The sequence below is a fragment of the Rhinichthys klamathensis genome, unplaced genomic scaffold, assembly GCF_029890125.1.
Source record: "Rhinichthys klamathensis goyatoka isolate OS25496 unplaced genomic scaffold, OSU_Roscu_1.1 h1tg000119l_1, whole genome shotgun sequence".
Lineage (NCBI taxonomy): Eukaryota > Metazoa > Chordata > Actinopteri > Cypriniformes > Leuciscidae > Rhinichthys > Rhinichthys klamathensis.
Genome location: NW_026606656.1, coordinates 2,087,501 through 2,111,752, shown reverse-complemented (window position 1 = coordinate 2,111,752; position 24,252 = coordinate 2,087,501). Strand labels below are relative to the sequence as shown.

The 24,252-nt window shown below is 37.2% G+C and overlaps 1 protein-coding gene across 1 annotated transcript; it reads left to right on the top strand.

Annotated features, from left to right (window-relative positions):
• The first annotated feature begins 1,272 nt into the window (after positions 1-1,272).
• On the top strand, positions 1,273-23,382 carry trpm4a (transient receptor potential cation channel, subfamily M, member 4a). Its single transcript, XM_056255241.1, has 28 exons — positions 1,273-1,465; positions 3,096-3,157; positions 3,734-3,899; positions 5,048-5,228; positions 7,021-7,190; positions 12,173-12,350; positions 13,534-13,598; positions 13,983-14,231; positions 14,321-14,423; positions 14,514-14,632; positions 14,748-15,056; positions 15,294-15,395; positions 15,507-15,635; positions 16,076-16,205; positions 17,516-17,661; positions 17,769-17,881; positions 17,958-18,056; positions 18,147-18,193; positions 18,283-18,515; positions 18,586-18,701; positions 18,794-18,926; positions 19,003-19,177; positions 19,982-20,147; positions 21,028-21,209; positions 21,325-21,457; positions 21,755-21,827; positions 22,142-22,238; positions 23,106-23,382. The coding sequence occupies exons 1-28, from the start codon at positions 1,394-1,396 to the stop codon at positions 23,138-23,140; spliced, it is 3,783 nt and encodes a 1,260-aa protein (XP_056111216.1). The 5' UTR covers positions 1,273-1,393; the 3' UTR covers positions 23,141-23,382.
• The last annotated feature ends 870 nt before the right edge of the window (positions 23,383-24,252 follow it).

Below are 24,252 nucleotides of genomic sequence, written 5' to 3'. Positions count from 1 at the left end.
GAGAAAAGAATGTTATCTTTACCCCTTCGAATTTTCTTTTATTGCTAGGATTGCAAGTGCAGCCTAAACCCCCCCCCCCCCCCCCCACTGTGTCAAAGAGCATTTTTTTTGTTTAGGTGCTACTAAAGAACATGACACTCATTCAAGTTTTGAGATAGCTCTGGAATGGAGGATATGTACCATCGGTTCCTTCTCTCATAGAATAGTGAATGTGTATATGAATGGGACAGAATGATGTTTTAATAATGTATGTTGACAACTGAAATTTAAACGTATTCTGACAAAACTTCACTTAACTAGAGAATTTATTTTCCCCAGTCAAAGTTTCACATAATATAATTGAGTTGGCAGAAGACAGTCGTTGGAAGAGGTACTTACAGAGTGTAAATGAATGGTTGAGATAAATGCATGTGTTTTGGATTTTATTTGTACTGAAGAAACCTGTAGTGATTTTGAAGATCACATGAGCGATAAACTTGTGCCCTTACTTCCAAATGAAGGCGTCTGGCTCTTTTCTTACTCAAACAAAACATTTTAAATCTCTTCCATTTCTTTGACATCATGAGCTTGTCTATTTCCTCCAATTTTAGGTATACTCGTATGTCTGGTGAGTTTTCTAAAAACTTGCCTAATAGGTGCCTACCCTTCAAAATACAGTTCTGAGTGGAAATGCAGTAGGCTATAGTTGCTAGTTACTAATTCACAAATATATTTATATATTTTAGGGGGTTGATATCTAAAGACACATCCCATTTTTTACTTCCTGGAGCTAAAACGAACTTCAGTTAAACCAGCATAACTGGCCACGCAGAATTACATCTTAAGGTCAATATAGTGCTTCAAAAAGACACGCCTGTAGGGACATGAAATATGGAAACCTTTTCTTACAACCAGGTATCCGGTTTCTAACAGCCTGTAGACCTAACGTTACATAGCGAAATAATATAGCGGGAGTAGCTTATAAAGCATTCGTCATCAATAGCCTATTAGCCATCACAGCAAACGATTAGGGTACACGATGTATTCGTTATAAATCAGTTTGTCAGCAAGTGTGTGGTTTAAAACCATTGTGGAAATTCTTATCTTCTCCCTGTTCTACTCGTATCATGCCTGTATATTTGTTTTCTCTATCCCTCACCGCCCACAACTGTTTGGTTAATTTAACAGTAACAGACCATCATGAGCTCGTGCTGGAATGCGTCCAGGAGGAGCGGAGCGCGCGCGTGGGAAGTCTAGTGTGGGCGGGGCTATCAAATGCGCGGCTTTAGTAAAAGTTTCATTGAATATCTCGGAATCCCGTTGATGGCAAACTAGAGCATTATTGAAACTAGACCCATGGAGCTCATCTGAAGAATAATTGATCCCTAATAAACCCAAACTCTAAGACGGAAAGATGTTCAAAATGAAGAAAATTGAGAAAGAAAATGAAGGAGGCGGAGGAGAGAGAAAGTCCGAAAACCATCAGGTAGGCTACCTATGTTTGATACATTATTAATGTAAATAACGTTAGTGTTATTTGGCAATACATGACGACGTGCAAAGCCACCTTAATGTATCAATACGGAAGTGAGTTAATACAGCAATTCATTGTTAATGCTTTGTCAAGTTAATATTTTAAGGGATTTAATGTTTTCATGCCACTGTAGGCTATTAAGATGTAAAAAAAAAAAAAAATTTGATTGCGCTTATTTATATGCTAATATAAGTTTAATGGCAAAGCTCTGGCCTACCAAGCTGTTTCCATAACACAGTTTGTAATCTTCACGCGCTGCGTATTCTATCTTATATTTGCATTTATTCGTTTATAGTCGCGCGCTTTTATCCAACGGACTGAGAAGTGAGAACAATATAAATAGAAGCAATTTATCAAAGGGAGACAAATACAAATATTGCCACTCCTACTTACAACAGTAGCCACCTTAATATGTAAAATGTAGTAGGATATGTAGTATTAAACAATTATTGGCTTCATGCAAATGTCATGGCTGTTTTAATGGCTTTACAGTCAGGTTTGGATTGTCTCTGAAATAGTGTGATGTTGCTTAGGAAGGTCAGAGAAAATGATTGACCAAATGTGTCACAATTTAAAGCACCATAATTAAGGTTGTTTAACAGGTTATCGCAGTACTTGCTCAATACAGAGCAAAGACCTGCAGGCACAGGTGAGGGGAAAAGAATAAATAAATAAAATAATAATAAATAAATAAATAAATAAATATAAAAAACGAGTATATTTTGTGTTATGCCGAATTATCAATCTTTTTGGGGTACATTAAGCTATAATGTATTTATTGTGTTGAATAAATAAGAAATAAGTTGTTTGTAGTTTTGGAAACAAGTTGTCCTTGTTTGTTTAATTTTAGGTAAGCAGTCTTTCTCTTTCTATTTGTTTCAAATGTTCCTAAATGATATCTTGCATGTTTGATTAGCATATTTCAGCATCTGGTTTAATAATCACGTTTTTTTTAAATATTTTTTATTATTTTTGACATTTTCATTGATTCCAAATACAACCATCTCCTCTAATATTACATGCAGAAGTCATTTTTATTATAAAATTATAATTAGTACAGTTATACTATATGATTAAAATTATTATTATTAAAATGTTAATTGATTGTAGAAATGAAAATGTTGTTATCATTTACTCAACCCATGTTGTTCCAAAACTATATGAGTTTCTTTCTTCTGTTGAACACAAAAGAAGATATTTTGAAGAATGTTGGTAACTAGACAGTTGACGCCCGGTGGCCATTGACTTCCATAGTATTTTTTTCCTACTATATAAGTCAATGGCTGCCATCAACTGTAGTTGCCAACATTCTTCAAAATATCTTATTTTGTGTTCAACAGAAGAAAGAAACTCATACAGGTTTGGAACAACATGAGGGTGATGACAACATTTTCATTTTTGGGCAGAAGCCAAATAAAATGTTAGTTTCTGTGATTAGGATTGCATTTCACACATGACATTTCCATGGAAATTCTTTTTCTATCAAGCATAGTCTTATTGTTTGTTCTCCTCGGCCAGTGACAATGAATGGAAAAAAAAACAATCTGCCCGTGAAAATGTCTGTGTAACTTCTGTGTTGTAGAGCTGGATCCCGAAGTTGATTAAAAAGAGAGAGTGCACCACCTTTTTGAAGGACGCATCCAGGTACAACAGTCATTTTCTCTTTCATTCAGTTTGTGTACGCAGAAAACTATTCAGTCCTTTCATACTCTGTCATTTAAAACTGACGTTCAGCCTCTCGTAATATGATCAGAGCCGTTAAGTCTCTGATTTGGCAATGCAGGGTTGGTCAACAAACATGACTTTTTTTCCTTTTTTTTGGAATGAATGAAGGAAGGTGAACTCCTAGCCATTTGTCAACACACACAGTATAATTTCCCTGTCCTTTTTCCCTTTATGACAAGCTATTGTTATATTAAATGGGCTTTATTCATATTAGGGTTTGGGCAGGTACTTCATATAATTTATTTATTCAAGGGATGATGTGTCCATTGTAACTTTTTTTTGGTTTAATTTCAGCTATTAATGTCTTTAGAAATAAATGTACCTTTTATCCTGTGTAAATGAGACACATGTATTAAGGAGATTGATTAATTATCTCTCTTTGTCTTCGAGTTTCTTCTTCCGAAATGATGGCTTGAATAGTATATGTGAATTCGAAACCCACTGAAACCTGTTTTGACAGTTTTCTCTCTCTCTCTGTCTCTCTCTCTGTGGCAGTAATGGGGCTTTGTGCCAGTGTGGTGGAGCACGGGAACTCCATGCATCCATAACGGTAGATGATCATGTTGTCAGCCAATGGGACAGTGCACAGCACACCTCTGAAAACCCCACTGATGCCTTTGGACAGCTGGAGTTTGCTGGAGCTGGACGCAGAAACAGTCCTGTGGGTATCTCGCTTTTTCTTTTCTTTTTTACTCCTGCTTAAGAACACACAATCAATTACTTTAACCCAGAATATGAACTCCCATCTGACAATGCAACTATGTTTAATTGATAATACTCTAATCATTAACATTAGTTAATGCATTTCTCAAATTAGCAATATTTCAGCAAAATTCTGAAAACAGTGTCAATAGTGTAGCGATGTATGAAACAGAGCTCACACAGAATTCACTGTAAAACCAAGCAGTTTTATGTTGGTCAATGAACCAACTGAATCCATTGTGAAATCTGTGTGGGAAATTTTTCCCCCTTACTCGCCCGAATTCCTGTTAAAATTACTGATTTTTGCCTGCGAAAATTCGCTTAACAGCGGTAAATGTGACCTTAACAGTGAACAATAGTTTTACAGCATTTATGGTTTGTTAATTTCTACATTAACTACATTCTCAATTATGGCGAAAGTAATTTATAAATAAAAGTAAAAAAAAAAAAAATTTTTATTAAGATCATGTTATAAATGAAAAACACACATTTTGCAAAGCAAAGCAGAGGCACAACCATTAAAAAACATGCATATAGAAAGTATAAAGTTTATAGATCACATGTCATTTTCAATTCTCACGAAAATTTTATGTTTTAAGTTTTTATACACTGTACTTTTTCTGGAAATGTTTAATTAACTAGCATGTTGTTAAACAGCAGTACAATTTATTGAACACACTATACTCTATTTTAATTTCCTGTAAAAGTATGCCAGATCGCTGAGTAATTAGGGAAGAACAAAGAAAATGTTCAATCCGCAGTGATTATAAACGTCATTTTAAGCCACCCCAAAGCGCCTGAAGCTGTACACATTTCTTATTAAAGCCAATTAACATTAAACAAAACAAAACCACTCTTGAATGCCAAAGAATTTTGAGAGTTGGCACCATTTAATACTCCGGCAGATCCATTGTTCAGTCTTTCACCTTTGACACAAATCCCTTCCTACACACAGCGACAACATAAATATAATGCACGTTTGTGCAACATTTCTGAATGTCACGTTTGTCAGGATCCCTTTATACCTTAGTTTAGGCTGAGTAACAGAAACGCTCAAGACCGTTTTTCTGCTGTGCATTTATATGTCATTCATCTTGTATCCCCAAGTTCCTGCGTCTGGCACATGACACACCACCTGACAATGTGTACTCGCTGATGACGTCACAATGGGGTTTGCCGGTACCCAATCTGGTGGTGTCAGTTGTGGGGGGAGAGGGGAAGGAGCAGGTGAAGACCTGGGTGCGAGAAGTGATCAGACAGGGTCTTGTCCGGGCCGCACAGAGCACAGGTAACCTCTCCTGCTTGTGTATGTTTAGCTCACTTATGTAATCTTACGAGCTTGAAACCTTTATACACTCTATACTAATAAATCACATGTGGACTGTTAGCCCTACCTTCACCCTTGGACCTGGGTTATTATTGTATACTAAAGTTAAAACTGAGATTAAGGCTGTTGTTATTTTTAATAGTCATGTGACATTTTCTTTAACTAAAATAAAGTTTTTAAAAAAAAATCAAAAAAAGTAAAAAAATAAATAAATCTTGTAGTGGTTGAAAACTAACTGAAATAAATTAATAATTAATACAAAACACTTATCACATGGCAGAATAATTGTGATTATTATTTTTGTATGTTTTTCTGACATCCCTCAGCAGTCTTCATATACACACATAATATACTTATCATACTAACAACCTTTTAGTTAATATCAGATTGTGATGATTATAGCAAGCTAGCAAGCTAGCTTTGAAAGCATGAGATCCCACCCTCCCTCAGAGCGTCTCCAAAGCCACGTCTCCTTCAAAACACATGAACACACACGGCAGAGTCTGCTAAACATCATAAGAGATGGCGATAAATTACCTCATGTCTCAAAGCACATAACTTTACAATAATAATGAACAGAAACAACTTACAGAGCTCAGACTTGTACCACCTGCAGATTCATTCCGGCGTTGATATTGTTGAAATAGAAATGTATAAATCTGAGTATGTGAACAGCTCTGGGTAAAACATCACAGGTTGCCATCTCATAATTACAGTTATGACATCGCATGAACGCAGCATAAGCTCGTTGTTTTGGTCCAGGTGGAACTGTAAAAGGCTTTTGAACTGTTTGTGGCGCTCGGTGACTGACGTCTGTCTAGCCTTACAGAACGCGCTGATGACGTGTGATGTCTGCCTGAGCAGGTGCGCGGAGGTATGGAAATACATATGTTGACAGCCAGGTAGGGAATTCAGACAGAATGCAATGATTGGACGAAAATTTTTGGTCCTGAGACTTCCACAGAACATGTTTTAATATTTAGACCACTTCTGTTATTTTTATACTACATATACTATATATTTCTATATCAGGATGTGAAGAAAGATTTTAAACCAGTATAACAAAAAGTTTTAATAAAACAAATTGCCTACCTTTAAGCAGCTGTTTTGTTGCCGCAGATCAGGGCTTCCCTATCTGGGTAACAAAACTAGCCCAATGACCCTAGCCCAAATATCAACACTGAAAATACGCCATTCCCATACCTAAAAACACACAGACTTGTCATGACAGATCTGTGTGTCACTCTGAAGACATCTACTGGTGATAAGGCATGAATTACCATATTGATAACAAAAATGGACTGCAATTTTGCTATGGGTGCATAGACATGCTATGTACAAGTATATTTTGTGTACATTTAACTTTTTTGTATTTAAAAGTTTTAACTCAGATGCAGATATGGTTCTGAGTAAATGATTTGGCCACCTCTGTCTCACAGAGTAAATTTGGACAGGTAGCTTACCTGAAATGTGTTCTGGAAAATAACTGTTATTAACCATGAACCCGGTAATTAGTCTTAATGTCAGTGATAGACAGGCCAAACTGGAATTCCTCCTGTGCGTGTTTGAAGCGATGCTTGGCAGATAAGGTTTTTATGTAAATGGTAAGCCTAGCTTGAATCCAGAAGTTGTGTGTTGCATTATGTTAAATACTTTGTTTTTCATTATCAGTGATTGTGTTTGTGACGCTGATGTATTCTGTGTAATTTAGGTAATAGTAACATTTCCTGTGTTTTTTTCTCTCTTTTCCCAGGGGCTTGGATCATGACGTCAGGTCTGAGGGAGGGTGTTGGCCGCTGTGTAGGTGAGGCAGTAAGGGATCATTGTGCAACAGCTTCATCTCTTTCCCAGGCCAAAGTTATTGCTGTTGGTGTTGCGCCCTGGGGCTTGATTTACCAACGTCATCAACTCATAAACGAACAGGTACTATGAGTCCATTCTGCTCTATTATGAGCACTTCACATGAAAGCAACACGTAAAATGTGTGAGCCACAACAATAATTATTTTTGCATTTATATTTATTGATATATATATATATACACTCACCGGCCACTTTATTAGGTACACCTGTCCAACTGCTCGTTAACACTTAATTTCTAAGCAGCCAATCACATGGCGGCAACTCAGTGCATTTAGGCATGTAGACATGGTCAAGACAATCTCCTGCAGTTCAAACCGAGCATCAGTATGGGGAAGAAAGTTGATTTGAGTGACTTTGAACGTGGCATGATTGTTGGTGCCAGAAGGGCTGGTCTGAGTATTTCAGAAACTGCTAATCTACTGGGATTTTCACGCACAACCATCTCTAGGGTCTACAGAGAATGGTCCGAAAAAGAAAAAACATCCAGTGAGCGGCAGTTCTGTGGGCGGAAATGCCTTGTTGATGCCAGAGGTCAGAGGAGAATGGCCAGACTGGTTCGAGCTGATAGAAGGGCAACAGTGACTGAAATAACCACTCGTTACAACCGAGGTATGCAGCAAAGCATTTGTGAAGCCACAACACGCACAACCTTGAGGCGGATGGGCTACAACAGCAGAAGACTCCACCGGGTACCACTCATCTCCACTACAAATAGGAAAAAGAGGCTCGATTTCTGTTGAGACATTCAGATGTTAGAGTCAGAATTTGGCGTAAACAGAATGAGAACATGGAACCATCATGCCTTGTTACCACTGTGCAGGCTGGTGGTGGTGGTGTAATGGTGTGGGGGATGTTTTCCTGGCACACTTTAGGCCCCTTAGTGCCAATTGGGCATCGTTTAAATGCCACGGCCTACCTGAGCATTGTTTCTGACCATGTCCATCCCTTTATGGCCACCATGTACCCATCCTCTGATGGCTACTTCCACCATGTCACAAAGCTCTAATCATTTCAAATTGGTTTCTTGAACATGACAATGAGTTCACTGTACTAAAATGGCCTCCACAGTCACCAGATCTCAACCCAATAGAGCATCTTTGGGATGTGGTGGAACGGGAGATTCGCATCATGGATGTGCAGCCGACAAATCTGCGGCAACTGTGTGATGCCATCATGTCAATATGGACCAAACTCCCTGAGGAATGCTTCCAGCACCTTGTTGAATCTATGCCACGAAGAATTGAGGCAGTTCTGAAGGCAAAAGGGGGTCCAACCCGTTACTAGCATGGGGTACCTAATAAAGTGGCCGGTGAGTGTATATTTATACTGTATATATATATATATATATATATATATATATATATATATATACACATTTATAGTAATATTTCATGTTTAGTACACTTTATGGTCATCAAACTATAGTACGCTTCATGGTAATCAAATTTGTGTAACATATCTAGTTAATGTGATTAATAGACCCTGATAAGGCCAAAACTGATTTCACTAATATTTCTACAGATCTTTACAGTTAAAAATTAATTAATTAATGATAATGGTATTAATAATAACAGCAAAATCTCCAGTGTTAAATTAACACTCCTCAGTGTACATATGTGTCCACACTACAGGGTGTTAAAATTAACACTGAAGCAGTGTTAAAGTTAATTAGATAATTAAGTGATTAATTAAGTGATGATTGGCCATTAGTGGTGACACCTAATGTTAATAAGCAGAATCATTGAAGGCAAGAAAAACAACAGGAACAGAAAAAAAGAGAAACACAAGAACTACAACTGGCTTTGAGCCATTACACATTATTGCACTTAATATTAACCAGTTTGACTTTATTTCTGTCATACATCTACAAAGGTTCTTGAGATTCAACAGAAGTTTAGACGGTAATGTTGTATGGAATTTTTCATTTCAAGTCACCATTATGGTGGTTAGTGTTTGCTTTAGTTGGGCTCTTAACCCTTTTCATTTTTTAATGTTAGCTTAGATTTTCTCTGACGCTTTTGACATTGTGTTTAAAAAAAGCACATTTGTTACTGCAAGAGAAAACATGATCTGCTCACAAAATTTTTGGATGATGACATTATCATCATGTAGTGACCTGAGTCACTGATGTTATTCAGAGTCTAAATCTTTGACTATATGCTTTATGTCTGATGTTAACATTGGTGATTGTAGCCCTGAGATTCTACAGTTTGAGATCCAACAGCAATATGAACAATTTTGAAAATACTGTGTGCACAGAAGGTCTTGTGTTTAGATCCACAGACATCAAGAATCAGCATATGAATCTCAACAATGGTGACAATAAACAAACTAGTGACAAACAAATCAACTCTGAACATCACAAAACAAGTTACTAAAGTTATAACAAAACAATAGCAAAATAAAAGCAAACAGAAAAAAAACAATGAAAATTACAGGACAATTCAGCTGCATAATTTATTCATGCTGCAATGCATGATGTGAGCCATGGATGTGTTTTGATTGGTGGCTCCCATCATGCACTGCAACATGAAGCATTTGTGTGATTGTCACCATTGTTGAGATTCATATGTAGATTCTTGATGTCTGTGTGTGATTATTTTTCTCCTACTTTAAGATTATTAAAGCATTACTGGAATTAGCTACTGTAATACAAAATTATTAAAGCATTTGTATAATCAATTTATAATGCTGGGTGAGATCAGTGAATCAGGACACTACAGGATTGTAATTTTATCATCGACACATAACCATCATGACCTGGGCTGCGTTTCCCATAAACATCTTAAGCCTAACTTGATCGTAGATCAATTGCACTAAATAGTCTGTATGATCAAAATAGGCCATAGGTCATAGTTTCTATTGCCACAACAAATGTGCTTTATAAACACAGAGTTGGAGCAGCCAGAGAAAAACTAATATTAAAAAGTAAGGGGTCAAGAGCCCAACTAAAGCAAACACTTATTACTATAATGGTGACATAACCCTTGAAACAAAACATTCCATAAAACATTACCATCTAAACTTCTATTAAATCTAAATAAGACCGTGAGTAGATGTATGACAGAAACAAAGTCAAACTGGTAATAGTACGTGCAATAATGTGTAATGGCTCAAAGTCAGTAGTTCTTGTGTTTCTCTTTCATTCAATGATTCTGCTTATTAACATCAGGTATCTTCAATAATGCTCAATCATCACTTAATTATCTCATTAACTTCAACACTCCTTCAGTGTTAATTTTTAACACCCTGTGTGGACACATATGTACACCGAGGAGTGTTAATTTAACACGGGGGATTTTGCTGTGTAGATTTAATATTTAATTAGCATCATGTATCATGATTTATGTCATCACTATTATTATTTTAAAATACTATAAAACAATAATTAATAATCTTTCTTGGAAATTGGACACGTTTATTAGTCAGCAACCTTTGACAGCTCCAGGCCTTTTGTGAAAACTACAGATTATATATCTGCATTTTTGTATTCCCGCCCACGTACAGTCAGATCGACAGAAGGTTATGAACAGAACAATTATTGTAAGGGTAGGTTTATCACTGTTGTTGTATCGTACTTTGTCTACTCTTTAAACAGCATTCTGATGAAAATGAAACACTTTCTTACCTGCACACGACGGTGTTTTGCTTCGGTGGTTGGGCGGAACTTTTGAGTTTTCCCCTGTTTGGCCTAAAACACTGTTTGTGGTCCTCCGGTTTTAAATTCTGATTACAAACACTGAGGTTTTTCAGATTTTCTATGTCGGTGTTCTCCCCATATTTACAATTCGCCTTTGGCTAAGCCCCGCCCCCCTTAGTTACTGTTGCTACGTCCGACAAACTAACTTCATCTGGGCTCTGGTATCAACATGGCTTATGCTGTGACCGCTCTTCTTGCTGAAATTTTATTCAACTTTTATAAAGTAGCAAATAAAGTGTCCGATAGAAGTAGTCAAAAGGGGCTGCAATATACGTTCGAAGGCTATATTCACGACATACAGTTGAAACGCAAGGAACAACAAGGCATCCAAATAGAGGCAAAAGCATACCGGTCACAGTAAAAAAAATTAACCACCGCATATCCTACTAATCGAGACGGAGGCTGGGACTAACAATATCAAGGAGCAACACTGTTCATGCAAAGCTGGACCTACCCAGCTTTGCATGAACAGTGTTGCTCCTTCTATTCACTTCTATAATCGTGTATCTGTGTTACAAATGCCCCAGGCACAACGTTTAACCATATTTTTGATAAAACTACGACAGTAATAGCCTGCCGAGACCAAAAATATGAGACGCCTGTGTTAAAGTCAATGGAGCGCTGTGAAAAAGTGTCGGACCTCTGTGGGAGCTCGTTCTTGGCTGCGCTGTGATTGGTCAATCTACATTGTAGGGTGTGGCTTAGCCAAAGGCGAATTATTTGCAGCCTTTAACCACTGCCTACAACGCGCTGGTTCCTTCACTGTAAACCGAAAGTAACTCACTCTCCCTAAACGTTTACTCTTTGAGTTCTTGCACCCGAGAACAATACAAATCGACACCATTATGACTAAAAGTTTGCTAAGAAGTGTTTCCTATACTGAAGCAAGGCAGTATTTAACTATCCATAGCAACCTGGCCTTGGAGGGCAACATGCCCAGTGCATTATGGGTGTTGAAGTTTTCCTACCTATTTGGCAAAAGGGAAGACACTGTTTACTCTAGTCAGTCAAGTTGCACAGATTTAAAAAAATATATATTTTAGCTTTTCTACTGTATAGGCAGCCACGTTTTATTAAAAGCCCATCTTGCCAGTGGTGAAGTAGCCTACCCCTTTAAATCTAGTTGCAAAAATATCTCAGAGTGGCAAAGTTATGTACAATTTGTTTGTTGAGGCCATCTGGTTTGATCATTTTAAGTGAAGCTCAGTGTCCAGATACTTTTTACAGAGTGTACAGTAGCATTTCAGTAAATCTCATAAAAACCTGAATAGAGTTTTGAAAACGGTTGAAGGACTTCACCCTAGGCTAACAGTAAAAATATACTGTTGGTTACTCTATACAAGGGTAGGTTCCCGGCACGGTACTATGTGCACAACTTGCCACATGAATCCAGCTGCCTGGACAACAACCACCAGGCCTTCCTCCTCGTGGATGATGGGAGTGTAGGCCACAGAGGGAGTGAGACACTGTTCAGAGCCAACCTGGAGGACTTCATCTCCCATCAGCGCACTGGCATCTGGGGTAAGAGAGAGAAGACCGTTCAACTAAAAAGCACTAATAATACATGTTTGAACTCTTCTTGACCATAGAGCACAACAGCAAATTCCTAATTCCTTAGTCAGTTTATTGTCCGTTCAGATTTTCACCAAGCAGAAATTCATCTTTGACACTCACATAAAGATACAAACATTTAACAACTATACATCCACTTACATACACAAATACAAAATAATACATAATATAACACTTTAGTTAAGAATTTGGATTAAAATAGTCCTTGTCAGTGGAACAAATGTTCTTCTACGTCCAGCGACACCAGTTATAAACACTTTAGTTCTGCGTTGTGTAGCTTTATGGTTGTTGGACATGGGACAGGTGGCAGTTTCGCTGGATCCTTTATTCCCTGATATAACACACAAATAAGCAGCCTCTTTAGGAGTGAATTGCCCTTGTTCTCTCTCCCATGCAGTTACAACGCAAAAGGGAAAAGCATGAAACATAAATTAAGTAAAGAAAAAAATTCACATTAAACAAGAAAAAAATACAACAGAAAAAACATACCTGATATAACACAAAAATAAGCAGCCTCTTATTTTTGAATCGCCCTTGTTTTCTATAAAATAAATATGATGCACATTTGTCACCATGTGCTCTCATTTCCACATATCTAGAATTCTAATTCTACTAAACAATACATACATTTGACAGTATAATTTCTATACCTGTTACATACAGTATGTTCCCTTTAAGCCAAGGGTATACTAGGTCAGCGCCATAAATCGGAGGGCTTCAAATTAGTAATGGAGGGGATGAGTCTGGCCTGATCGTTTATCTAGCACCTTCATCAAGCACTGTGATGGGAAGCACAGGCTCATCCCTGAGGGCACATCCCTGATAAAAGGAACTATGCACTTCCTTTTATCAAATAAACACAGAGTGAGAGGAAGGAAAAAGGGATCTAAACAATAGTGTACTGTTATGAAGAACAGCAGTGTTTTGGTATTTAGTGTAGTAAATCCCTTCAGAATGGTTTCATTTGGCACGTCATGAGGGGTGCACTGCTCTCTAGTGGAGCAGACAGAGAATGCAGTTATGAAACAAGTTGTTTTCCCTATTTTTTTGTTTTGATTTAATGCATTATTAGTAAAAACATGCTGCATTACCATTGTGTTAACAAATCAAGTCTTCTTCATGTCCTCACTAGGAAGTGGCAGCATTGAGATTCCTGTTTTGTGTGTGCTGATCGCAGGAAATGCTTCAATGCTAGAGGTCATTACACAAGTTTATTTTATTTATTTAATATTAATATTTTAAAAAAAAGTTTATTATTTCAAAATAATATAATACATTGAATTTTATTTAAATTTTATTTTATTTTATGTACCTATTTAATGTACTCTGAGTCACCATGAACAAAACAATGCATGTTTACAAATTACTTTACTTTGTTTTGTTCATTTATTTTTCATGGTTTGGCCTGTTACACAATGTCCATGTTGCTATTTGCATTTGGCATTATTGTTTGGATGAGACTCACCAGTTAAACTAAAGTATGTCATAGCTGCTCATGTAGAGATCTAGAGATCTAAAATGGCATTACAAAAATGTATTTATATATTAAAGATATTTAAAATAATCTCTTTGTCACTGCAGAGAGTGGATTTATCTCTGAAAAACACCACTCCATGGTTGGTGCTGGCAGGGTCGGGTTCAGCAGCAGACCTGATAGCAGGAATACTGAGGGACCTCAGCACACCTCTGAGTCCGCCCGTGAGTCCCACTTTGCCATCCGCTGACGAGGAAAGCCGGAAAAGCGCCAGTGTTGAGCTCAAGGACCGAGTGAGAGAGAGAATCAAGAAACATTTCCCTTCTGAGACAGATCTGGAGAAGCTTGTGGATCAGGTGAGCGTACACCAAGAGCCTGGATAGAGAGTGCATGCAGGACGAAGGTAATTCCTTTACTTTTAGTAACTTTTCTCTTTTTCACACAGGTACTCAGTATCTATCATAACAGAGATCTGATCACCGTGTTCCATGGAGACAAGGAAGGGCCTGATGACTTTGACACAATCATCCTTAAAGCTCTTGTAAGAGGTGAGATTAAATCACCTACTTTGAGAATTCAACACGTTTACAGTATGTAGCTACATGTGGGTTTATGTGTGTGTGTGTGTGTGTGTTCAGCTGCTAAACGGGATTCTAATGATGCCAGCGAGTACACTGAAGAGCTAAAGCTGGCAGTGGCCTGGAACAGGGTGGATATCGCCAAGAGCGAACTCTTCAATGGCGAAATCCAATGGAGGGTAGGAGTACTAGCAGAATAAAAACAATTCCAGCACAGTTTACAATTACTGGCCAGGACAGATAGCTGAACTGTGTTTTAACATGACCACTTGTATTGGTTAATCTTTCTGTCAGTATGAAGACCTGGAGGAATCAATGACTGATGCGCTGGTGAATGACAAACCCCATTTTGTGCGTCTGTTCGTGGAAACCGGCTTGAACATTCTGGACTATCTAACACACCATCGTTTAGAGGGCCTTTACAGCTCACTGTCGCACTGTGATCTGGTCTCCTCATTCCTCCAGAGAAGGCTGCAGGAGCGAGTGGGCTCAGCAGCCTCTCAGACCCGATTATCTGTCCTACCTGATGAGAATTCCTCTTTCAAGAGCCACGCAACAACCCTCCCCACACCATCTGCTGTTCGAGACCTCACCCTATATGAGGTAAAAAGACAGATGTTAACCAGAAACCACACACACACACACACTCGCATATATAATATACACACTCACTCTATCTTTCAAAAGTATCGTTCAATACGATTTTTTAACACTTTTGATGCTTTCATTCTGCAAGGATGCATTAAATTGGTCAAAATTGACAGTAAAGATTTATTGTTAGAATTACTGTATTTCTATTATAAATAAATGCTGTTCTTTCCAAATCTTTCCATCTCTCAGGTTTCACGGGTGTTATCGGAAATCATGGAAGATGTCTGTCAGCCATTTTACTATGGCCCTCTTGGTCTACATCAGGGAATCTCCTCAAGGAAAGCAATGAAGGTATCAGCCAGGTTTTTTCAAAGGTATTGGGGATTGGTGAAATAAATACACATGTTAATACATTATTGATAACAATGTTGTGATCGTAGTTTCTGTCTCCTCTTTTTTCAGCATGTGAATGAGTTGCTGCTAACTGAGAGTGTGTACCGGCGGGAGCGCTGTAGGTCTCCCTGGATAGCTCTGTTTATTTGGGCCGTACTACAGAATCGCAGAGAAATGTCCATATACTTCTGGGAAATGGTATATTTTTTTCTCATCATAGTTGAAACTAATATCAGGTTCCCTGCGTATCATTTCTAACCTCATAATTAATTTTGTTAGATATTTTGTCAGATAACCTTTGCAATGAGTACATAAAATTTACATATTAAAGTTATTCTAGACACTATACTGACACCTAGTGGTGTAGATTCAGTAACACGCTAAAGCAGTAAAGCCAAAGTATTCTGTTGTTGATGTCACTGTAGAAATTTAGCAAGTGAAAGTGTCCAGGAGGGTTTCTCGTATTTGGCTACTCTTGTGATCATAATATGTTGGGCTTCATGAGGTTATCTGCTGCATGTAGAATACCACAGCATTGTTTATTTATTATGGCTGGATTGTTTGGTCATGATATTTCACATGGTCAGTTTTTCAAAATTGTAATAATTTTTCTCACTCTCTTTCTCTCTCAATATGAGGCGGGGGAGTCGGTGCTAAGTGCTCTTGCCGGGTGTAAGATATTAAGAGAGCTCTCTAAGTTGGAGACAGACACTGAGACCAAGCTCTCCATGAAGGAACTAGCTCAGACCTTTGAGAATCTGGCACATGGTGGGTGTCAGTCAAGTTAAAGAGATTTCAGATGGGTTTTTCAATAGGGGTCAAAAGTCTGAGACGGCTAATGAAAACGCTAGTGTGTTTTACATTCTTTTTTAAAAATGCATTTTTAGAAAATGTTATTTTTATTATCATATTTAAACTTATTTAAAATAATGAAATTATACTAACTTTTTTACACTAACTTTTGCTTGTTAGTGACCCAGTAAGTGGCTATTCACACAGAACATATTTTTTCATTCCACTGCACTGCATTTCTATTGTTTTTCTATAGACATGCGTTTAACAGACATGTTTGACTGTTGTGTCACATGGCAGTCTAAAAATGTGGCACTCAAGTTGAAAAAAGGCAAGCATTGTAGATACTTCACTTGTAGAGGCAGGAAAAAATGGGTTCTTACTCGTCACAGAAGTCACTCAAAAATCAAACAATCAAACAAATGTGAGTTTAATCAAATAAAAATACAAAAATATACCAAAATCGTGTTGGATCCTGTATCCTATGATATTACACTTGTTAAACCTTTATCTTGTGTTACCTTAAACGTTCAAACACAAGTTTTATCCATAAATGACTGACAAGATGGTAAGAAAACTGTTTCTCGCTTATTTCCTTTGCGCAGACCTGTTCAAGTTCAATCTTCAGAAACAGAACACAAATTATACATCAGAAAACATAGGAAATAATACTGAAATATATATACACAGGAAATATCAGAATTGCCTCTCAAAGAAAGTTAAAACAAAATTATACTTTCAGTCATTACTTGCTAAATCAACACACTAAGCAAACAATAATAATATACACATTATTGACATAAAAATGACTCTTACAAGCATGTTTCTAGACCTTGCATTTCTTTATGCCGTGTGTCACACGTTTTAAATGCCCTAATAGTGCAGGATCTAAAATATGTCTTCATTTAATGTCAGTTTATTTCAGGGTTAAAATATCTCATATTTTCAATGTGATCTCAGATTTTTTACTCCACTACACTTAAGTTGTAAAGTTTGAGGAGAGCAAGACTTTATTTTTTCGCCAAGGGATGCATTCAATTAATCAAAAGTGACCGTAAAGATGTGTATAATGTTACAAAAGATTTCTATTTCAAATGTTGTTCTTTTGAATTTTCTATTCATCATAGAATACTGTTTTTGTATCACGGTTTCCACAAAAATATTAAGAGAGTTCTTTCAAAAACAAACCTTTGAACAATAGTGTATAACAGATTATGTTATGTGCTTGTCAGTATTTGAGTGGATCTTCATATGCGTTATGCATTTTCTCATCACTTTCATAAAAGATGTGTTCAGTGAGTGTTACCAGAGCAATGAGAGCCGCTCTTTCAAGCTTCTCATCAGACAGTCACCTGTATGGGGTGGCGTCACCTGTCTGCAGATGGCCACAGCGGCTGAAGCCCGCCTCTTCTTCAGCCATGACGGAGTTCAGGTCAGCGGTTCTCTTGCTACTCTGCATCTGCTCTGTTTGTATGTTCAAGTGTCTGTTTTGCCTAGGTTTTCTGGTGTCATTGTTCTTCATCTCTTCCATGGGTATAGACTTTGTTGTCAGAGATTTGGTGGGGGGACATGGACAGCAATACAGAGGTGTGGAAACTGATCCTCTCATTTTTTCTGCCTCCCTTCATCTACACCAAACTCATCAGTTTCAAGTCAGTATTGTGGCATGAAAGTTACATTTTCTTTTTGGTACAGTTTTCTCAGTTTTAATGCCATTCGACCTCTTAGGGAGCTGGAGATGGATGAAATGCCAGATGACTTTAATCAGGGTAAAGAACTCGACAGTGCCGATGGAGCCGAGTTATTATTGGCTGACACCTCAAACACGTAATTCATGGTTTCTCAGTGCCATAAACATTTTCACTAAATTAGAGATGATGCAGATAAAATAAAGAGTGTCATATGTGTCCTTCACAGGGATGAAGATGTGGAGGAATGTAATGCTTTAAAGGAAAACCCAAAAGGTGCGTCTAAATTGGATGGCTACAGATCCTGTTAAACTTTGACTTGCTGTGGGATGTTTACATCTTTATTTTATTTTTTTATATTACAGCATCAAAGGCTGTCCCTCGGAAACGACCTTTTATATTCCATCGATGGCGGCAGTTCTGGTTTGCACCGGTCACTTCGTTTCTAGGCAATGTGCTGATGTACTTCCTCTTCCTCTTCCTGTTTGCTTATGTCCTATTGGTTGACTTCAAGCCTCCGCCTCCCCACGGACCCGCCCCTTTGGAGCTTGTGTTGTATTTCTGGGTTTTTACTCTGGTCTGTGAGGAAATTCGACAGGTATGAATCTTGATTGCATTTACGCACATTTGATGTACTCGTTCAGTCACTGAATTTTGATCTCTCTCAGACTTTTTTTGTAGGATCTACCACTGTATTTCAAAGGATGAAGTTGTACATCCAAGACATCTGGAACAAGTGTGACATCACGGCCCTCGCGCTCTTCATTCTCGGGCTTCTCTGCAGGTTAAATGAGTGTAATCTGTCTTGTTTATGTTTGTGTGTGTGTGTGTGTGATTGTATTTGTATTGGTTAGTGCATGTGTGTTTTTGTTACAGGATGTTTCCGTGGACATATAATTTTGGTCGTTCTGTCCTGTGTGTCGACTATATGGTCTTCACCCTCAGACTCATTCATATATTTGCAGTTCACAAACAACTTGGTCCCAAAATCATAATAGTTGGCAAAATGGTGAGGAGTCTTTTATTTTGAACGTGCCCTAATAAGTGCACATTATCCTGCTCAAGAATGTTCATGTACTCCACAGGTGAAAGATGTGTTTTTCTTCCTGTTCTTTCTGGGGGTGTGGCTAATGGCATATGGAGTAGCCAATCAGGCACTGCTGTACTCCTACGACACTCGTCCTGATTGGATAATTCGGCGAGTGTTTTACAGGCCATATATGCACATATATGGGCAGATACCACTGGATGAAATTGATGGTATGTGTGTGTGTGTATGTCTTTGTGTCTCTGATGTGTGTATCGCTGAATGTTTGTAACTGTGTTTGGGTGTGTTTGTTTTAGAATGATTCTTGCTATACAGTTCCATCACCACATATACATTTTAATAGTTTGGGGTCGGTAAGATTTATTAATGTTTTGGAAAGAAGTCTCTTATGTTTACCAAGGCTGCACTTATTTGATCAAAATATAGTAGAAACAGTAATATTGTTACAATTATATTATTGCAATTTCAAATAAATAATTACATTTTAAAATGTAATTTATTCCTGTGATCAAAGCTGAATTTTCAGCATTATTACTTCAGTCTTCAGTGTCACATGATCCTTCAGAAATCATTCTAAAATGCTGATTTGATGCCCGAAATTCTTATTAATATCAATCTTGAAACTGGAAAAAATTTAAATAAATTTTAAATTTTATAAGTATATCTCTTATTTCAACTAAAAACTGCGGTTTCAGCCAACTATTGCCAACTACTGGCCAGGCAGCATAATACAGCGTGTTTAGTCGTTTAATCGTTATATCGTTTTGACATCATTGTCATCTGTACATAACAAATTCAAAGGAAAACGTTTCTGTTTTTAGTACATCATTGTCATGTAAACGTACCCTAACATTATAAATGTCTTTACTGTCACTTTTGATCTATTTAATGCATCCTTGCTAAATAAGACTATTCATTTCTTACAAAAAATCTTACTGTCCACAAACTTTTGTACACTCAGCTCATTTTATTGGTTCTTTTGTGATAAGATTTATTTATTTTTTTGTCTCGTCTAGCTGACAAGCGACATGAGAAACAGTGTACAGACAACGTCACTCTCATCCATGACGGGGCGGAGCCCTGCCCACAGTCTGATGCTAATTGGCTGGTCCTTATTCTGCTGTCAGTCTACTTGTTGGTCACCAATATTCTATTGGTGAACTTGCTCATTGCAATGTTCAGGTAAAAAAAAACTGCACCATCAACACTGATATAACATCAGCAATATCTTCATGTTTGAATTTAAAGCAGTGATTTTACATGGACTTTAAAATATCTGGATAAAACTGCAAGTGTCAGATTACTAGATTTCTCCAAAAGTTGGTTCTCCGTTCAGTGGGCACTTGAGCACAAGCAGGTGGAGTGTTTATTAATTGTATATTATGAAATGAATAGTTTTCATCCTTAAATCTAATGTACTTGCTTAGTTAAGTAACATTTTAATTAAAATGGGCTGATTACAAATGATAACTAATAAATGATAACATAGATAACTAATTACAAATGTTTAGTTAATATAAAGAGTAATAGCCTACACTACCTTTTAAAAGTTTGGGGTCAATAAGATTTTTTAAACTTTTATTCAGCAAGGATCCATTAAATTAGTCAAATATGACAGTAAAGACATTTATTATATTACAAAAAATATTTGCTATTATTTAATGCGTTAATATTTAAATTATTGTGGAAAAACACTGTTAAATGTAATATTTAGCAAATCTGAATATCCATTATTCATACAGTACATTTATAATACCTAGCTAGCCTACCTTTAGCATTTAATCAAATTAATTTTATTTTTAGACAAAATAGTATTGAATTTTAATATGGACCCTACGGTTTTTTGCCCATATAAAAATAATAACTGGCTTCGGTATCGGACAGCATTTTAATATTGGTGCATCCCTAGCAATGAAACACTTGAGGCCATGCAGTACTGTGAAAATACTTACAGCTGAAGGGGATCCATTTCTGCAACTGCTTGATTCACAATACAGCATGACCTCTCTTACCATATTGCTTAATTTGATGGTGTGTTACTGTTCATGTGATCTGTCTACAGTTACACATTCAATAAAGTCCAGGAGCACAGCGATGTGCACTGGAAGTTCCAGCGCTACAACCTGATTGTGGAGTACCACTCGCGCCCCTGCCTCTCCCCGCCCTTCATCATCATCTCCCACCTGCATATCTTCGTCAAAAGGGTCATCCAGAGACTGCCTTCCATTAAGAGCCAACACTTTAGTATGTTCTCCCTTGTGATTTTTATTTTACATGCACAATCAAATATTTCTACACCACACGCAAAGCCTCATTTGCAAAGTTTGTCTTTAACCGCGAAGTGCATCTCTTAACTTAGTGCTGGTACTGAAAACCAAAGAGGCAAGTTTGCTAAACACATGGGAGTCGACGCTGAAGGAGAACCTGCTTTCCACGCAAGGCAAGAAACAAAGAGAGAGCGACACGGAGCGGCTCAAACGCACCTCCACAAAGTCAGTCACTCCTATTACTGTTCTTTCGTTCTCTCAGATCAACAATTGCCAACTTATTTTACTTCAAATATGAGTTTTATAAAAAAAAGGAGTGAGTGTGAAACATGTCTGTCCTTGACAAGTAGATCTGAATGTAATACACACCTGGGGGCATTTAGTAACCTCGCAGTGGCAGCTCTAGTTTCGTGTTTCTGTGCGTGTGAAGGGGGAGACATGGAGACTGTCAAATCCTGCTGAATCAGGCACCAGCGTCTTGAATGACAGCATGTGTGTATTTGTGTCCATATGTGTGCGTAGGGTGGACAGCGTCCTGAAGCAGATGGTGGAGATTCGTGATCACGATCGCAGGTTGAGAAAGCTGGAGTCGGAGGTTAGTGGCGGCAACACGCACCTGTCTACCTGTGGCTATCAAACACAGCCACAAGTGCTTTTAAAACCCATTAGTGCCCCACAGAGCGCACACATGTGTCTGTGGGTGTGAGACTATGAGTCTTGGCTTATTTTAGCTGCAGCTGTTGCGTTTGCTTGCTCAGCGCAGACCAAGGACCATCCGTCATCCTCCTTTAGAATGCAGATCCGCTTTGAGTATCTGCCAAGCTGTCAGCCGATCGATGTAATTAATGAGGCTGCACTTTAAAGAGGACCTCGGGTTTTTGAATGATACTCTGTCTCTTTCTGACTCAGGTGGAGTACTGCTCTACTGCTCTCTCCTGGATAGTGGAGGCGCTGCATCAGAGTGATCTTGTAAAGCAGACTCGTCCACCTCCTCTTCCTTTCAAAGGTGCAGTGTTCACACTCCCCTGCCTTACGCCCTCTTTGCAGCGTCAAAGTGTAGCTTATGTTTCTCAGGTTCCCTCTTAGTAACAGTGTTTACGGTGTTGGTTTGGCTGTAACATTTTAATGATCCGTAGTTACATATAAATATACAGTTACAGTACTTCATTATTGATGGAGACATAACGTCCCCCCAAAATCTTTATGATCTTCCGTATTTTACCGCACCATATATATATATATATATGATATTCATTTTGGGTATTGAATATATACAGTATATATAATATATATATATATTCAATACCCATATATGATATTCGTTTTGGGTATTGAATTCTAATCAGCATATTATAATGATTTTTTAAATGAAATAAATGCAGTCTTGTTGACCGTAAGAGACTTCTTTGATATTAAAGAAGTCTCTTATGCTCATCAAGACTGCATTTATTTCATAAAGAAATCATTATAATATGCTGATTTGCTTGTTAAGAAACATTTCTTATTATCAATGTTGAAAATAGTTGTGTTGGTTTTTTGTGGAAACCATGATCATTTTTTTCAAGACTATTCGGAAAACAGCATTTATTTGAAATTGAAATCTTTTCTAAAATTATAAATGTCTTTACTGTCACTTTTGATCAATTTAATGCGTCCTTGCTGAATAAAAATATTCTTCTTCTTTTTTAAATGTGTAGTGTAGGCTATATATATATATATATATATATATATATATATAGAAAGAAAGAAAGAAAAAAAGAAAGAAAAAGAAATATATGCACACTGTTCAAAATTATTATTTTATTAATATATTATATATATTTTTAAACATTTCTTATTATATATAACTATATCTCTTCTGTCTGTGTTTCAGGTATTGCTTCTAAACGTCCCACTTTTTCCAGATAAATTATGCTGATAATGCAGATGCATTTTATGTTCTTGGTTATGTGTGAGTTTTTTTTAGTATGATGTGTCATTTCAGCATCTTGACATGTTTAATGTGTTGGTTGTATCAGTTTTTTTTAACATTGCATCAAAAGGATGAGTATGTTTATTATTCAGAAAACAACACTATTTAGCGTTATCATTAAGATGTATGAAATAAATTTTCTGGGTGGAAGTAATGTACAAAATACATTTTGTGGCAGATTTGTGGTTAGTTAATGGTTGATCTTGAAACTTTATAAAAAAGTAACTGCAGTAACTAATAAATGCCATTACATATATCCTATATATATTCCCTTGGGAGTCGTTTTAATACGTTTAAAATGTAATGTGAGTTGATTTTCCTCTGGGACTGAAAAAAGGCACTGCTTACTGATAATAACCACCCGGGCTCATCTGATCTATAATTGTATCATGTTTGTTTTGTTTGGTCTTCCTTTTGGTCAAATCTTTTATTATTGGTTATGTCTCTTACCAATATTTATATCTCGTCTGGTAAATGCTACAAAAAATCAAGTAAATAACAGTAATCAATGCAATCATTTACAATTACACTGTGATAAATGTATTATTGTATCTTTTATTGACTATTCGAAATCAGTATATTTTCTGTGCTAGTAATTTATCACAAACCTTTTGTTTTTAAATGGCTTTAATGTACCAATTAAATTTACATTGGTCTTTACATTCTCCTCTTTGGTATCTATTCTAAGTCTTCACCAGTGGCCATCTATATTGACCCTGTCCCCTTTTGAGTAGCATTTGATTCCTAGGTTGGCATGGTCTGAGTCTCCTACAAGCCTTAAATGGCAAGAGCTGCGGCCGATGAGGATCAGGTTGTCATCTTCAGTGACTGTTGAGCAAGAGTGCCCACTGGACTCTTCTAAGGATCTCTGCTTAAATTTGACTGGAGCTAAATCAGCACATCATCTCAGTTTAGCCACTCTCTCTGTGTGAACATGGAAGCGCTGCAAAGCAGAATCTGTGTGCCAGCAGCTTTACTTGCATGAACATGCATGTGGTATTTTAGCAATTAGCATATAATCTCTAATTTGGTATGTTGCCTGAGAGAG

Bases quoted from the DNA above. Each gene is read 5' to 3' on its own strand.
- trpm4a (XM_056255241.1), top strand. From the start codon at position 1,394: ATGTTCAAAATGAAGAAAATTGAGAAAGAAAATGAAGGAGGCGGAGGA. The intron at 18,057-18,146 runs GTAATTCATGGT...TGTCCTTCACAG, and splicing joins TTGGCTGACACCTCAAACAC to GGATGAAGATGTGGAGGAAT. The intron at 19,178-19,981 runs GTATGTGTGTGT...TGTCTCGTCTAG, and splicing joins ACCACTGGATGAAATTGATG to CTGACAAGCGACATGAGAAA.